The sequence below is a fragment of the Crotalus tigris genome, unplaced genomic scaffold (genome assembly GCF_016545835.1).
Source record: "Crotalus tigris isolate CLP2741 ecotype Arizona unplaced genomic scaffold, ASM1654583v1 scf7180000024340.7048381, whole genome shotgun sequence".
NCBI classification, from domain to species: domain Eukaryota; kingdom Metazoa; phylum Chordata; class Lepidosauria; order Squamata; family Viperidae; genus Crotalus; species Crotalus tigris.
The window spans coordinates 2,556,135-2,571,696 of NW_024100510.1; the positions used below are offsets into that span (position 1 = coordinate 2,556,135).

The window sequence follows — 15,562 nt, forward strand, 5'->3', positions numbered from 1 at the left end:
TGCCCTGCGGCGGAGGGTTGGCTGCTCGATCCGGCCGTCGAAGCTGAGTTGGCTGGCTGGCTCCCGCCCTCCCGAATCCTTCCCCTGCCTCTCGGCTTCCCTTGCTCGGTCGGGTATGCTCGGCACCTGAGGGCGACAGAGGAAGAGGAGGGAAGCCGCGCAGAACCTGCCCCGCTCTGCCCCTGGGACTCGGCGAGAACGAAGCGGAGGCCCGATCGGCCACCTTCGCCGCAGCTGCTTGTCGCTTTGCTTCCCTGCTGAAGCCTTAGCCGAGAGCTTCTGCAGCCATGGTGAAGGTCTCGTTTAACTCGGCCTTGGCACAGAAAGACTCAGCCAAGGAGGAGGAGGAGGAGGAGGAGGAGGAAAGGGGGCAGAATGAAAAAAACAGCTGCAGCAATCAAGTGCTCATCTTGTCCCCAGACACAAAGGTGAGGAGGCAGCCACATCTGGTCCAGCAAATGCTTCTGCCGAGCCCAGCAGGGCCAGCAGCATAAACGAGAGCGGTTCTCCCGGGCGCTGAGCAGCAGCTCATTTTGCAAGCTGCGGCCTAAAAGAGCAGTGAGGAAGCGCAGCGCCGAGTTTGGAAGGGGAACGTATGAGCGTCCGGGGGGAGCAAGATGGGGTCGAAACAAAGAGGTCATATATAGGGCCTAGTGAGGCTCCGGAAGTAGTTTTAAGCCGGCTGGGGCTTTGGAAGTGGATGTATTTCTTACGGGTTTTCAATGTGCGTTAGGTCGGAGAATTGCCTCGGAGCGCGACCACGGGAAAGAGCGAGATATTACCTCAATTTTTTGGCAGATCAGTTTATGAATCTAAAATGGCTGACGCGTGAGCAGCCTTTAAACATTGCGGCTCTCTCTTTATATTTACATATTTTATCTCAGTTATGCAGGACCGGGTCGGCCTTGTATTTTTTAAGGCGTTTCCTTTTCCTTTTGCATAATACTATCTGGATTTTGCTTGGGCTCTGAACCTAAATAGAGTTGGGCTTCATTAGTACTTGGATGAGAGACCACAGGGAACTCCAAGACTAGATTAACCTGGAATTTAGGAAAAAAAAGTAGATTATTATTTTGATACTGGATGCAGACCCCATGAAAAGGGCAATAGCAGTTAATTTCAGATTTACTTTCCTTTTTTATGAAATCTAATGAGATTCCAACCAGTAATTTTGGAAAATATTTTTTAAATTTTGGATCCTTTGGATATTATCTAACTCTGCCAAAGGAAACTGAGTTCCTGTCCTGCCTTAAAGCAGAAGCTTGCTATGTAATCTTTTCCAGTCACTCTCCCTGAGCCAGAGGAAGAAGGCAAAAGTAAAACTCTAATGAAAATTGTGTGCACTTGTCTAGTTGCCAGACATCCAAACTGACTCAGGCACGGCTTACTTGTCTGAAGATTGTGATTTTAGACTTCATTTCTTTTCAGTTCACACCTGTTATATAATACATTTTCTGGATGTATGCAGTACATTGAACCATAAACTAACCAGGTGTGTTGGGTTTATACTGTACAACATTCTAACCTATAATGTTCCTTTGGATCAGTGGTTCTCAACCTTTTTAATGCCGCGACCCTCAACCGGTCGTAAGTCGAGGACTAAACCGGTCGTAAGTTGAGGACTAAACTGGTGTAAGTCGAGGACTACCCAACCGGTCGTAAGTCGAGGACTTTCCCTGCCCGGGAGCGCCGCGCATGCGTGTTGCCGCCCCCTGCACTGGCCAAGGCGTAGCTGGCAAGCGGCAGAGACGGAGCAGGCCGACCACCGGCTGGGCCACCAGCTGGCCCAGCCCAAGGGAGGTAAGGCACCTGCTGGAAAAGGGGAAAAAATGGCAGACAGCCTTGCTTGGTGACCCCCGTGAAATGGTCGATCGACCCCAAATGGGGTCGCGACCCATAGGTTGAGAACCGCTGATCTACAGTATCAGGAGCTGACCTTGACCTGAAGATGTTATCTAACATAATCTGATACATTTTAAAATGCTTTCATTCTGTCTGAGATTTATCGATCTGTACAGTATAATCCATTATCTAGAGTGCTCCCAGTTTCCTCCCCACATAATTTGAGTATCTCAGCCATTGTAGTTATCTGCACATTGAGTGTGTATGTCTGGAACAGGTAAACCTTCATATTTCATACTGCCTGAAAACTTTATAGTCAAATTCTGTTTAATAATTAAAAACTGCCTAAAAATAATTAGATTTGTGGCCTGTGGAGAAATAAGTGACACCTCTTTTTCCTGATGGAATAGCTTCTGCATTAGAATTCCACCTGCCACTCCAGAAGGTAGTTTGGGGATTCTGTGGAAGATTTGATGGCTGCACAGTGTGGAAAAGAAGATAAGAAAGGAAGCCAGTTCACATAGCAGACACAAGTGGTGACTACATGATGTAGTAGCTGGATAAACCTCACTATTGATTACTTTTTTGTGTGTGACTTCCTAGGATCCAGCAGAAGTGGTGCCTCTTGGACAAAGAAGAACTTGGTGCTGGTGTATGTGTTTTGGATTAGCTTTTATGCTTGCTGTTGTCATCCTTGGCGGTGCCTATCTGTACAAATATTTTCAAATTCAGGTAGGCTGGAAATATGTATATGACCAAGCTTTGAATGTTTTTGTTGTTAACCTACTAGGATTTGTCCAACCTGGTTTATCAGCTTAAGTGTTAATATAAAATTCATTTTTAATATTTTAAAATTTGAGAAAATTAACTCCAATACAACATAAACTCTAAATACATTTGGATTTAAGCTTATTATTAGGAAATATTTGCCAGGGCTCCTGCTTTTCAGCCTTTTCTCAGCACGGAGATGGAGAATCCACTCCCACCCTCGCAGGTTTTTTAGGCCTAGGGTTAGATTCATGAGCCAACATGTCTTGCGATCAATTGATGGCTTTGCCCGCTTTGAGACTGGGACACCCTAGTCCAGGACAGGCGTTGCAACTTTGGCTGACTTGATCTGATTGGAACACAGTCTAAACCCATTGGTGGATTCTCCATTTCCATGCTGAGAAAAGGCATTCAGGTAAGACAACGCCCCTTCTCTGTGTTTTCATACACAATCTAGAGCTAAAAATAAAGTGTAATTCATTTTGCTGATAGTTTGCTTGTGCAATAGCAAAAGAAAGGCAACAGTCACCATAATAAAGTGCATATATATGACTTGCTGACGAATGTTGGTTGATTAAATTAAATTGTCCATTCCCAGCTTAATCTCATTCTGTTGGCTATGTAATCATTGCTAGTGGTTGACTTGAACTTCAGAATATTATTTCTATGTCTACCAAGGCAACCAGCATTTCCAGCTGCTGCTCTCTAGAATTTCAAATAAACAACTGGTCATTCTCTGGTTGATTTTAGATTGATGGATATAAAATTGTCTGACCCAGAGGCCTGGGTGATTTCTGAAGGGGCTTGGTAGTTTTTATCTTGTTTGCCAGCAGATGTTCTGAATAGTTGATACTATCATGGAAATAGCTAGTCTACGGGTCGGCAACCCGTGGCTCCGGAGCCGCATGTGGCTCTTTGAGCCATCACCTGCGGCTCCGGAGCCTGCTCCGCCATTTGCAGAGAGAGAGACAGAGAGGCACTTGCACTTCCCTTCTCTCTCTCTGTCTTATGCGGACTTCCCCCTCGCAGGGCTCCTGATTGGCCCTGCACCCGGGTGCACCACCCCCTGGGAGAAGCACGGCCAGGAAGTCCCTTTCCCGGGCTGGCCCTGTTCGAGGCGCACATGGCCATGGAGCTGTGCGGGGAAGCCCCGGGATCCCCGCTGGGAACAGCCCGCCAGAGGCTCCGCTGAGTGGGCCAGCCCTCCCGCAAGCCGCGGCCCAAAGGAGAGCAGCCCCTGCGATCCCCAGTCAGCGTGACCGTTGGCCCCGCTGGCCGGGCAGGCATGCCAGAATCACAGCTGCCGGGAAAGAAGAGGGAGATGCAGCAATGGTAGGAGAGGAGAGCCTCCTCCTGGGGCTCGGTGCCGCCGCTGGCTTCCTTGCCCTCCTCCTCCTCCTCCCCCCATTCTTCCTCCTGCTGTCCCAAGGGCAGCTCGGGCGAGTGCCAGGGCAAGAGGGACACCCGGGGGGCCAGCTGGGCCGGCGTAGGGGCTGGCAGGGCCGGTCAGGCAGAGCAGCCACAGCATTGCGGCCAGTGCCGGCAGCCCGCACAGCACCAGCCCCCACTGCGGCTACATCGGATGGGCGAAGGACGAGGCCAGGCAGCACAGAGTCTTGGTTGAGGCGGCGGCAGCAGCTTTCTCACCCTCTTCCTCCTCCCCTTCCTCCTCCTGCTGGCCCCTGGGCGGCTCAGGCGGGTGCCGGGGCAAAAGGGATGCCTGAGGGGGAGCAGCCGGGCCGGTGGAGGGGCTGGTCAAGCAGAGCAGCCGCAGCATTGCGGCCAGGGCCGGCAGCCTGCGCGGCACCAGCCCCTGCCACGGTTACATCGGATGGGCGGGGGACAAGGCCAGGCAGCGTGGAGTCCTGGTTGTGGCGGTGGCAGCGGCTTTCTCACCCTCCTCCTCCCCTTCTTCCTCCTGCTGTCCCCGGGCAGCTCAGGCGTGTGCCGGGGCAAGAGGGATGCCCGAGGGGGAGCAGACGGGCTGGCGGAGGGATTGGTCAAGCAGAGTAGCCGCAGCATTACAGCCAGGGCCAGTGGCCCGCGCGGCATCAACCACTGCCATGGCTACATCAGATGGGCGGAGGGCGAGGCCGGGCAGCGCGGAGTCCCGGTGGCAGCTTCCTCGCCCTCCTCCCCTTCTTCCTTCTGCAGCCCCCCGGGCAGCAGTCCCGGCAGGGGCATCGCTCCCTGGGCCGTCCCTGGGCAGCCGAGCCAGCCATGCGTCTCCATGAGTCTGCTCATCTCCACTGGCAGCGGCGGCACCATCTGATGCTCTTTACATGGCTGTTCTTCCACGTGACTGAGATAGGCAGCGCCGCTCTGTTATTGTTTCCCCAGACCAGAGTTGGGGCCGCTGCCTATCTCAGTCATGCTGTCCATTGACTTCCATGGGGATGCTTGACCGATTGAAACAGCTCCAAGGATCGAGCTGTGGGATGGCTTAGAGTGACAGAGATGCAAATGTGTCTCCACAGGAAATGCAGCAAGGGCAGGAGATGAGGAGTCAGCCTATGTCTGTGCACACGCACAGACTTAAATGGAGGCTTCCAAACCTGACACCCATACACACGTTAATGTCTGGAAAAAAAGGGGGAAAAGTGGGCATGATTATTTAAAGACCCCCCACTTTTCCTTTCCTTCCTCCTCTTTGGCAGTGTTGACTTCTGCTCCTCCAATCTTGGTTGCTCCTTGCAGTCCCTGCCTGCCATGGCTATTTCTGAGAGCAGGGAGCAACTGCCTGCTGGGCAAGCCCTGAAAGCTTTCTTCCTCTCCCCGATCTTGCCTTTCTTGCTCGCCCTCTGATAGAGGCGTCTGTTGGGTTTCCTCAACCTCCTCTCCCCACGTTTTATTTTAATCCACCACTGCCTCCCTCTTTTGCTTCACTCCTGGAGTCACTTGGCGAAGCTTGAAGGAGAGGCTGCCTGCTCTCACCTCCTGCGGAGCAGAAGTGCTGCTTCCTTGCCCTCCCAGTGAAAGAACCCCAGAGAGGTGGAAGACGTCCTTTCTCCCACTTTCCACTTCTCATCTTCTCTTTTCTGAGCACCCTTCCCCGAGCGAGCCAGAAGCCTCAACTCCGGCTGAGATAGGCGAGCCCAAGCTGCCATCTGCTGCCGCTTTGGAAGATTTGCCGCAGCAGCTCTTTCTCCCTGTCAGCCTCCTCCTCCACTCCCTGCGAACCTTTGCGCCAAAAGGCAGAAAGAAGAAAGTCCCAGAGAGGGAGAGCGTGGGGTGGGAGAGCAGTCTTTTCCGAGGGGAGGAGAAGCCAGGGCAGAGCTGGACGGGGGCAGAACCAGTGCAAGTCTCGCCTTAGGCTCCACTCTTTAATCAAGCCCCCTGTTCTGTGCGCATGCACACGTGCGTACATGTGCGCGCACATTATGCGGCTCTCAGGTTGTTTTTTTTTTTGTGATGAAAACGGGTCCAAGTGGCTCTTTCAGTGTTTCAGCTTGCCGACCCCTAAGCTAGTCTTTCATTCTTAAAAGTTGAAAAAAAATGTATATTACCAAAGTTTGGCTTTTTTTGGCAAATTTTGCTGATGCAATCTTAAAAAGCCTAGTTATCTTTTTTAAAATATATTTTGTTGATTTTTTTTATGTTTAAAGCCCTAGTTATCTTTTGTGGCCTACAGAATGCTCACCTTTGTGTTAAGCCACAAAATGGGTTCTCATTTATAATTTTTGTTCTTTGTGTTGTCTGAACCAAAACCAGAATGATTGTTGATCTGAATAACACTAATGTAGTCAACTGTGGATGATTTAATAATTAAACAAATATGTATGAAATTTGTATGAATCTATACTGAAGTTTTGTAGTAATTATTAGTTAATGGTTAGCCAGTACAAAAAGTTGTAAGTTTAAACTGTGAAGTCTCTTTTTAGATGATAAATAATAATCTTCTGATGGTAAATTCTGCTCTGAATAAATTATAATATTATCTAATAAGTTTAAAAACAGAGTGGCTAGTATTCCAGATTTGAAATTTAACAGTGATGAGGCTGGGGTGGATATATGCTGCAACAAGATTCATGAACTCTACTTTGTTTGCGTTGACTTGTGTATTATTACCTTTGTTTTTTAGGAAAATGTTTACTTCTGTGGAATTAAGTATATTGAGGATGGCTTAACCCTAACTGACTCAGATACAATTGGTTCAGCTCCTCGCTATCAGATAATTGAAGAGAGTATCCAGATCCTCCAGGAGGAGGATATTGAGTTCATTAGTGTGCCAGTTCCAGAATTTGCCGACAATGATCCAGCTGATATTGTTCATGATTTTCAGAGGGTAAGGAATAATACTCTGGATAACATTGTAACTGGAGGAACAGGAACTTATTCTCCCATTGAAGTTACTGATTATTTCTGGTGTCTTGGCTCTATTTGTATGTATACTGGTAGGTGCACAAAGAAAGCCGAAATAGGTCCCAGAGTGGAGGAAGTAAAAGGACTGTATAGATTGGTTAAAGAGCCATGGTGGTGCAATGGTTAGAATACAGTATTGCAGGCTAATTCTGCTGACTGCCAATTGCCAGCAGTTCATCAGTTCGAGTCTCAGTGGCTCAAGGTTGACTCAGCCTTCCATCCTTCCAAGGCAGGTAAAATGAAGATTCAGATTGTTGGGGACAATATGCTTACTCTGTAAAGTGCTTCGAGAGGGCTGTAAAGCACTGTGGAGCGGGATATAAGTCTGAGTACTATTGCTATTACAGCCTGCAAAGTTCTGTATTCCCTATTGTACAAGTGAGAAAATAATTATGTAAGAACAAGCAAAAGATTACTTGTATCCAACCTTCTAAAAGCAATGTGCCTTTTCTGGGTTAGTGCTAGCCTGAAACATTTAATACTATTTAGAGTTTCAAAGTATACTCTTTCTTACCTTTTATTTGTGATATATTGTATTAAAATTTTAATATAATAATATTTTAAAAAATATAAAAATAGCCCAACCTACCAAAAATAGAACTGTAAAAGACAGACTGGGAATATAAATTAAAATAGGTAAGAATATAGCAAGAGAACAGCTGTCCACCCTGGATGAGTTCAAATTCAAATGGGTTATATCCCAGAGTTCAGAAGGACTGGCAGATGTAATCTCAGAACCACTGAACCATATATTTCAAAAATCCTGAAGCACTGGGGAAATACCAGAAAAGCTGGTGTGGTTCTCATCTTCAAAAAAAAAAAAAAAGGAAAAAAGTGAATCCAGGAAACTACAGAGCAATCAACCTGCCATCAATACCTGGGAAGATCTTGGAAAAGATAATCAAGCAACAGATCTACAAGCAAACAAAGTTGCTAGAAGCAAGCAAAGTTATAAACAAAAGTCCACATGGTTTGTCAAAAACATATCATGCCAAACAAATCTTATTTCATTCTTTGACAAAGTGATAAAATTAGTGGACCAGTAAAATACTGTGGTATACTATGTAGTATACTTGAATTTCAGTAAGGCATTTACACAGTAGATCACAACCTACTTCATAATAAGTTAGAAAAATGTGGGATAGACAGCATCACCACAAGATGGATATGTAACTGGCTGACAAACTGCACTCAATGTGTAGTCCTTAATGGAACTACATGTATATGGAGGGAAATAAGTAGTGGGATACCCCAAGATTCCATCTTAGGCCCATGCTGTTCAATATCTTCATAAATGATTTACATGACAGAATAGAAGGGGAACTTAATCAGATTTTCAAATGACACCAAGCTGGCAGGAATAGCCAACAGCCCAGAAGATGGGTTCAAGATCCAGAAAGATCACAACAGACTTGAACACCAGGCCCTATCTAGCAAAATGAAATTCAATTGTGTGAAAAGTAAGGTTTTACATTTAGGCAAGAAATTCTACAGATGTAGAATAGGTGGAACCGGCTCACTAGCAGCAACTGCAACTGGGATCTTGGAGTCCTAGTAGACAACTGCTCAAATATGAGCCAGCAGTGTGCTGCAGCCACCAAAAAAGCCAATGCAATCCTAGGCTGCATTAACAGAGAGATAGAAACTGAATTGTCACCATATCACAAAAAAGATGTTGAGACTTTGGAGAAAATTCAGAGAAGAGCAACTAAGATGATCAAAGGCCTCGAGACTCAAAAATATTAAGAACGGCTGCAGGACTTGGATTTGGGTAGTCTAAAGAAAATAGGAAATAGGGGAGACATGATAGCAGTATTCCAGTATTTGAGGGGCTGCCACAAAGAAGAGGGGGTCACGTTATTCACCAAAGCACCAGAGGGCAGGATAAAAAACAATGGTTGGAAACTGATCAAAGAGAGAAGCTACCTGGAATTAAGGAGAAACTTTCTGACAGAACAATTAATCAGTGAAATAGCTTGCCCCCCAAAATCGTGGAGATCACTAGAGATTTTTAAAAAGAGGCTAGACAGTCACTTGTCTGAGATGGTATAAGTTCTCCTGCTTGAGCAGGGGGCTGGACTAGAAGATCTCCAAGGTCCCTTCCAGCTCTATTCTATTTAATATAAAAAAGATGTTGAGATCCTGGAAAGAGTGCAGAGAAGAGTAACGATGATTACAGGGCTGGAGGTTAAAACATACAAAGAATGGTTGCAGGAATTGGGTATGTCTAGTGAAAAGAAGGTCTAGGGGAGACATGATAACAGTGTTCCAATATTTGAGGGGCTGCCACAAAAAAGGGGGGAAGTCAATCTGTTTTCTAAAGCACCAGAAAGCAGGACAAGAAGCAACGAATGGCAACTAATCGAGGAAAGAAGCAGCCTAGAACTAAGGAAAAATTTCCTGATAGTGATTAAGAATTTATCAGTGGAATATTTTGCCTCCTGAAGTTGTGAGTGCTCCATAACTAGAAGTCAGCCATTTGTCTCCTCTAGAGTCTCTTGCTTGAGCAGGAGATTGGACTACTAGAAGACCTCCAAGGTCCCTTCCAATTCTATTATTCTGTTATATACCTATCATGTATTATTTTGATCTGTATTTACTGTTTTAAATGTATCTGGAACATAGAAGGTAGAAACTATTCTGTAATTTTTTCCTTATGCTAATTCTTTTTTTTTCTTGTTATCAGAAAACAATGTTTTAATAACTAAAAATGGAATAAATGATACCTAGAGTATTTAAATTATGGTCTTTGAAAGAACAGTATAGTATATTAAATTATATACAATGTTACATATTCTAACCTTATTAAGAGATTCATGCCATTTCTTTGTAGAAACTTACAGCTTATCTTGACCTCAGCCTGAATAAGTGCTATGTCATTTCTCTGAATACGTCAGTTGTTATGCCACCTAAAAACTTCTTAGAACTGCTGATCAACGTCAAAGTAAGACTAAAATAGAGTTTTTTTTAATGTATTCAGTAATCCTTATCTTCACTAAAATAATTTAGGTCTCAGTTGGTTAGAATGACTGTGAATTTAATTTTATCCTATTATGGTATGCATTATATTAGTTGATTCCTTTGTACAATTTCTGATATGGTGTTTGTTTCATTGTCAGGGCAATTAAATGCAAAAACCTATCAATTACTAAGTTAAACCTCTTAAGATGCTTCTTCCACTCTCATTTATATTAACATTTTTATTATCCTATGTAAATAATCCCTCTCACCAAAATCAGATCTTATGTGCAATTTGTTCTTTGCTTATGGTCTAACAAACATCAGACACATTTAAAATATGAATATACATAAATTACATAAAATGTAACCAAAACTATGAAGAAGGCACCAACTGTTTCCCATGGGCTAAAGCTACAGGTAATAATTTTGCCATTGCCATTGAGAAATTGGTCAGTTTAAAGGAAAGCAGTATTCTCCTTATAATGAGAAGAATTTGTTATAATTGGAGTTATATGTTTTAATTGCCATTGTGTGCAGAGTGGACATTTTAATAAAATATGGGATATAGATATAGATGGAAATATGTTTAAATTGTCACCCTGTTGGGTATATAATTTGGGCCAGAGAAAAAAATCCTCTTATTGTGCTTCCCCCAAAATAAGAATGGGTCTTATATTAATTTTTGCTCCAAAAGGGGCATTAGGGCTTATTTTCCGGTTGGGTCTTATTTTCGGGAAAATATGGTATGTGAAGCAAGCATGATCATAAAAAGAAAAAATACTCAAGGAAAGTCAAGGAAGATGGGAGAATTTTATTACAGACATGGGAGATTTGGGCCTTGACTGACTAGATGATCTAAGTTCCAGACCCTCTTTTTGAATTCTGTTCAGGTTTTTATGAGGCCTGAAGTAAATAATGTAAAGTTGGTATTGACAGACCACAATTTGCCTTTCCAGAGTGAATACAAATCTATTCTTTGGGGCTAAGATGAACCACAAGGATCTCTCCATAGAATTTGTCTTGCTTGAGATCTTAAGTATTGCAATTTTGCATGAGCCCTGAGCTGAGCCCAGTGTGTGCTGTTTTTAGAAATAGCTTGCAAAGAATACAAGTTGCACATTTTCTTATACACCTGAGTATCATACAGCAGCAGCATGCCCAAAATGTTGGCCTTGAATAGTTTAACCATATGATATTTAGATTTTAAAAATCAGTTGGCATCCTGGAAGTATTTTTTTAAAGCAAACTTTTCTGATAAAGAAAATATCACTAACTTGTGTAGGGGACTATTGGTTCTCAGTTCATGATTTAAACTATGATCACTTCAAAAAAAAGTAGGCTACTTTTCCTGTTTCTTAAGATCCATATTTTTCAGAGGCAAAATTATAGATATAAATTAATAAATATAAACTCACATAAATTGAATTAATAATAAAAAGTTAAATGAAAATTGATGTAATTTTTTTATTTTAAACTCTTCCATGTTTCTATTAACTTACGTAGGCTGGAACATACTTGCCACAATCATACTTGATTCATGAACACATGATAGTCACTGACCGCATTGAAAATGTGGATCAACTGGGTTTTTTCATTTATCGCCTTTGTCGTGGTAAAGAGACTTACAAATTGCAGCGTAAGGAAGCACTGAAAGGTATGGTATAAACATAGATGAGATAATAAAGATTGCCATAATTAATATTTGGTTTCCACATGAAACTATGCAGAAGTAATATTTTAGTCTGTATATATCTTGCTGCATTGTAATAAAATATGCAGTTTTCTCTTATTAATGCTAACCGGGATCAGGAAAGCTATCACTAAGCGATCCAGTCATAAGCAATGACATCATGTGACCATGCTAATCTATGACAAGAGTTGCATCTGTGACAACAGTTGTTGGAATTAGGTGAATCCTGTGTGATTGCAGCATCTTGCAATTACCATTTGCAACCTCTTGCTGTCTTTCTGATTGACTGCTTATTGGAAGCCAGCAGTAATAATCACAAGTGGTGATCATGTGTCCATGGGATGTTGCAGCATCATAATTATAAGTCACCAAGTGTGATCATGTGATTGTGGGGATGCTACTAGGAGTACCATTAAAATGTCAAAGGGTGACTAATAAGTGGATTTTACATGAGGATTGCCTATATTATAAAAATATCCATAAAAATAACCATGCCTCTTATATCACCTAATTTTTAATGTTATGGATGTGCATATTTAATTTATACAAAGCTTTAAAACAGATTTTTTTGCTTTTGAATATTTCATGTCAGATTGCAATGTCAGTAATTCTATGCTTAACACAATGTTCTGGTTGGAAAAAAATGGTTCCTGATAAATCATGAATATATTTTGTTATAAGAAGAAATGATGGTATACCTGTGGCTAAATTATTTGGTGTGATAATATGTTAATTTTACTAATATTACTTTCATATATCAAAGCATTTTTGTACATTTTCCCCCACAAATGTTTGGCAAACCTAAATTAATTTATGTACTACCATTCACTTTAATAAATTAAGCATGTGGTTAAACTTATCAACATTAATGACATTTAGAAGTTTTTCATTGGCAGTTTGAACATGTCTAGTATATTTAAACAGTGCATTATTTTACAGTAGTATTACTTAGGACAATACAGTGAAGAAATTTGAAATTAAAACTGAAGATTTGATTACTTATTTAAATTATTTAAATCAAGTAATTTATTTATTTGATCTCTCTCTCTAAATGAGATAAAGAGGGTTTGAAGGATGTGCTATGCAGCTTGAAAACAGATTCCACAGTGCTCCATGAGGCTTATTCCTAATTAGACACAAATATAAGTTCATCCATTTTTGGTCCACTGATAGAATCCAGTGAATCTCTTCAGTGACTGGAAACTGATAGGATCTCTTCATAATACAAACTTAATACAAACTTAAACTTAATATATTTCTACAAATTTCAGTACATACTTAAAATAAGAAACCAGTGAAGATACTGGTAGCAGATGGAAAAGTTTGGATATACTTCCAGTTAAGAACAGTGCTTAAAAAAAACCCATAATGCTCTTGTTTAGACTCACCTGTTTTCCCACTGTTAAGAATGGGAGGTACTATTGCATTGTATGAGTACATGTGGACTGGGGTCAAGGTATTGCAGTGCTGCCTGAGTACAGCTGTGTGTGTGTATGTGTGTGTGTGTGTGCTGTAGTGTGAGCTCATAGTACAGAGTACAAGATCCTTGGGATCTCATAGCAGAGCTCCTTGGCAGAAGCGACTTACAACCTTCTCTACTGGCTTCACCATGGACTTTGCTTGTGGCAAGATGGCAGGGAAAGTTGCAAATGGTGGTCATGTCACTGCAGGACACTTCGACTATCATAAGTATGAACTGGTTGCAAAGTACCCAAATTGCAATTGTATGACCATGGAGTGCTGTCATGACCAAAACTTTTAGGACTGGATGTAAACACCACTCATTCAGCATCATCACAACTTCAAATGGTCACTGAATGAGTGATCATCAAATGAGAATTATCTGTACTTGCATATTACCTGCCATTTTAGTTCAGAATGAGGTCACTGTTTCTTTGTATAGTATTCTTTCTTTCTTCTATTTAAGAGGCTAATATTTTTCCATACAAGACATATATACATAGTTCTTTATAAAATAACAATTTTTTTTCCGTTCTCCCATTATAGGCATTCACAAGCGTGAAGCAGATAATTGCCGGATAATTCGACATTTTGAGAACAGATTTGCGATGGAAACACTTATTTGCGAAGAATAATAGGGAATGCTACCGTAACAGAAGATTAAAAAGATACTTCAATTTATCCTTTCTATTATGTGCAGTGATTTCTTTTTCTAATCATTTATGTAAAGAATAGACAAGGCTATATAGCCGAATCCAATTACTTAATCTCATGAAACATCTTTATGTCATATTTTGAAGTATAATGTTATTTTTTATGTTGGCATAGAAGCGATATATTGTTAGTGTATTTCACATAATAAATCCTGAACTATCAGGAGGTAAATTATGCATCCAATATTACAAAAAAATCTATAAAATAATTGTAGTTAAAAGCTAAAAAAGTGTATAGATCAATTGCAACTTTTGAGGTTTTTAACAGTATATTAGTACTATTACGGATTATAGCTCATTAAGAAACATTTTATAATAAAGCGGAATTTGTTGTGATTCCAAACAGTCACATTTAAATTCACTTCAAATTGGCTGTGCTAATATAGGTGTTTGCTGTACAAACTCTAGCAGTAATTTCATGTTACTTTATATAAGCTATCTGTGTGCAAAAGAAAATAAATACAAATCTGTTTGTGTAAATGTTTTTGCTAAATTCTTTTTACATCAGGGGTCTTCAAACTTGGCCCTTTTATGACTTGTGGACTTCAACTCTCAGAATTCCTCAGCCAGTGTGCCTGGCTGAGGAATTCTGGAAGTTGAAGTCCACAAGTCATAAAAGGGCCAAGTTTGAAGACCCCTGTTTTACATGAATTGTTTGTCTTAGAATTGTATTTTAGTGGAGTTAAATTTCTAGTAATCACAGTACTAGGCTACTAAATCTTGGAATTATTTAATTTTATTTGTAATAATGATTTAGAGTAAAACTGAAACACTGTTTCTAAAAAAATAAATGTTAAAATATTGTTTTCTTTGGTTTTACTAAGGGTTTATCATTTAATTGTGTATTTAAGTAGCAAAGAGTGGATTTTTCTTAAAATTCCTTACCTGGCAATCTCTCTGCATGGTGGGGGGAACAAGTCAGCCACAGGAGAAATGCAGAAGTGGCCTCCCTCCCCCACTCCAAAGAGTGAAGAGATTGGAGTGGAAGGGATTACAAGGGAGTAAGTAGGTGCGCAATAGGAATATGTCTGTTTGCATAGTGTGTTTGCAACTGCCAGCAGCAGCTCATTGCTTTTGTTGTGTATTCTTCAGTGTCCCTGCTTATTCTTTTGTAATCCCTAATTTCTCCACTCTGCAAGGTGGAAAAAAACCAAGAAAAATATGTATTGATTGTAATGGTGATCACATGACAAAGGGATGGGGTGAAGGTTGTAAATGTGGGCATTGGATATAAAATTATTTTTTCAACACCATCATAACTTTGAACCAATTAAATGATAAACCCGAATAAGGCACTTAGTAAGTGAAGATTATCTGTATTGGCATGGATTTCATGGGAAAAGTATATGTAAAACTGAAAAAAGAACAATATCCATATATAGAGTTTATTATAGTCCAGATAGAAATAGTTAAAAATAATGACACAAAACAGGATAAGAATGTTGGAATTGGTGGTATTAGTCAAGGTATGTCTTAATTTTACAGGCTGTATAACAGATTTTGGTTATGTTCAAGGAAACTAAATCACATATCTGATAACAATTGTACATAAAAAGATCAGAGTTTCTCAGGTAAGAATTTATTAGGCAAGTCTTATGAGCCTCATAGAGAATACAGTGTAAGAAGATATGAGCTGTAGTTTCAATAGCCTCTTATCTGCCGGGGCATAGTTTTATCTCATAGGGAACTTTTCTATATCGGTCCTCCAAAAACTTGTGAGAAGATTGTTGAAGCATGCTACAGTTAGTGATCTTTGGAATTTGTA

At 41.4% G+C, this 15,562-nt stretch overlaps 1 protein-coding gene across 1 annotated transcript; it reads left to right on the forward strand.

Annotated features, from left to right (window-relative positions):
* Window positions 1–7: 7 nt before the first annotated feature.
* On the forward strand, window positions 8–15,160 carry ITM2B (integral membrane protein 2B). The gene is made up of 6 exons (XM_039326187.1): window positions 8–428; window positions 2,446–2,574; window positions 6,692–6,895; window positions 9,806–9,916; window positions 11,437–11,587; window positions 13,631–15,160. Exons 1-6 carry the CDS (start codon window positions 288–290, stop codon window positions 13,717–13,719), a joined length of 825 nt encoding a protein of 274 aa, XP_039182121.1. The 5' UTR covers window positions 8–287; the 3' UTR covers window positions 13,720–15,160.
* Window positions 15,161–15,562: the final 402 nt, after the last annotated feature.

Excerpts from the sequence above, each read along its gene's own strand:
- ITM2B (XM_039326187.1), top strand. The coding sequence starts at position 288 with ATGGTGAAGGTCTCGTTTAACTCGGCCTTGGCACAGAAAGACTCAGCC. Across the intron at positions 429-2,445 it reads TCTTGTCCCCAGACACAAAG|GATCCAGCAGAAGTGGTGCC; the intron begins GTGAGGAGGCAG and ends GTGACTTCCTAG. Across the intron at positions 9,917-11,436 it reads AACTGCTGATCAACGTCAAA|GCTGGAACATACTTGCCACA; the intron begins GTAAGACTAAAA and ends TAACTTACGTAG.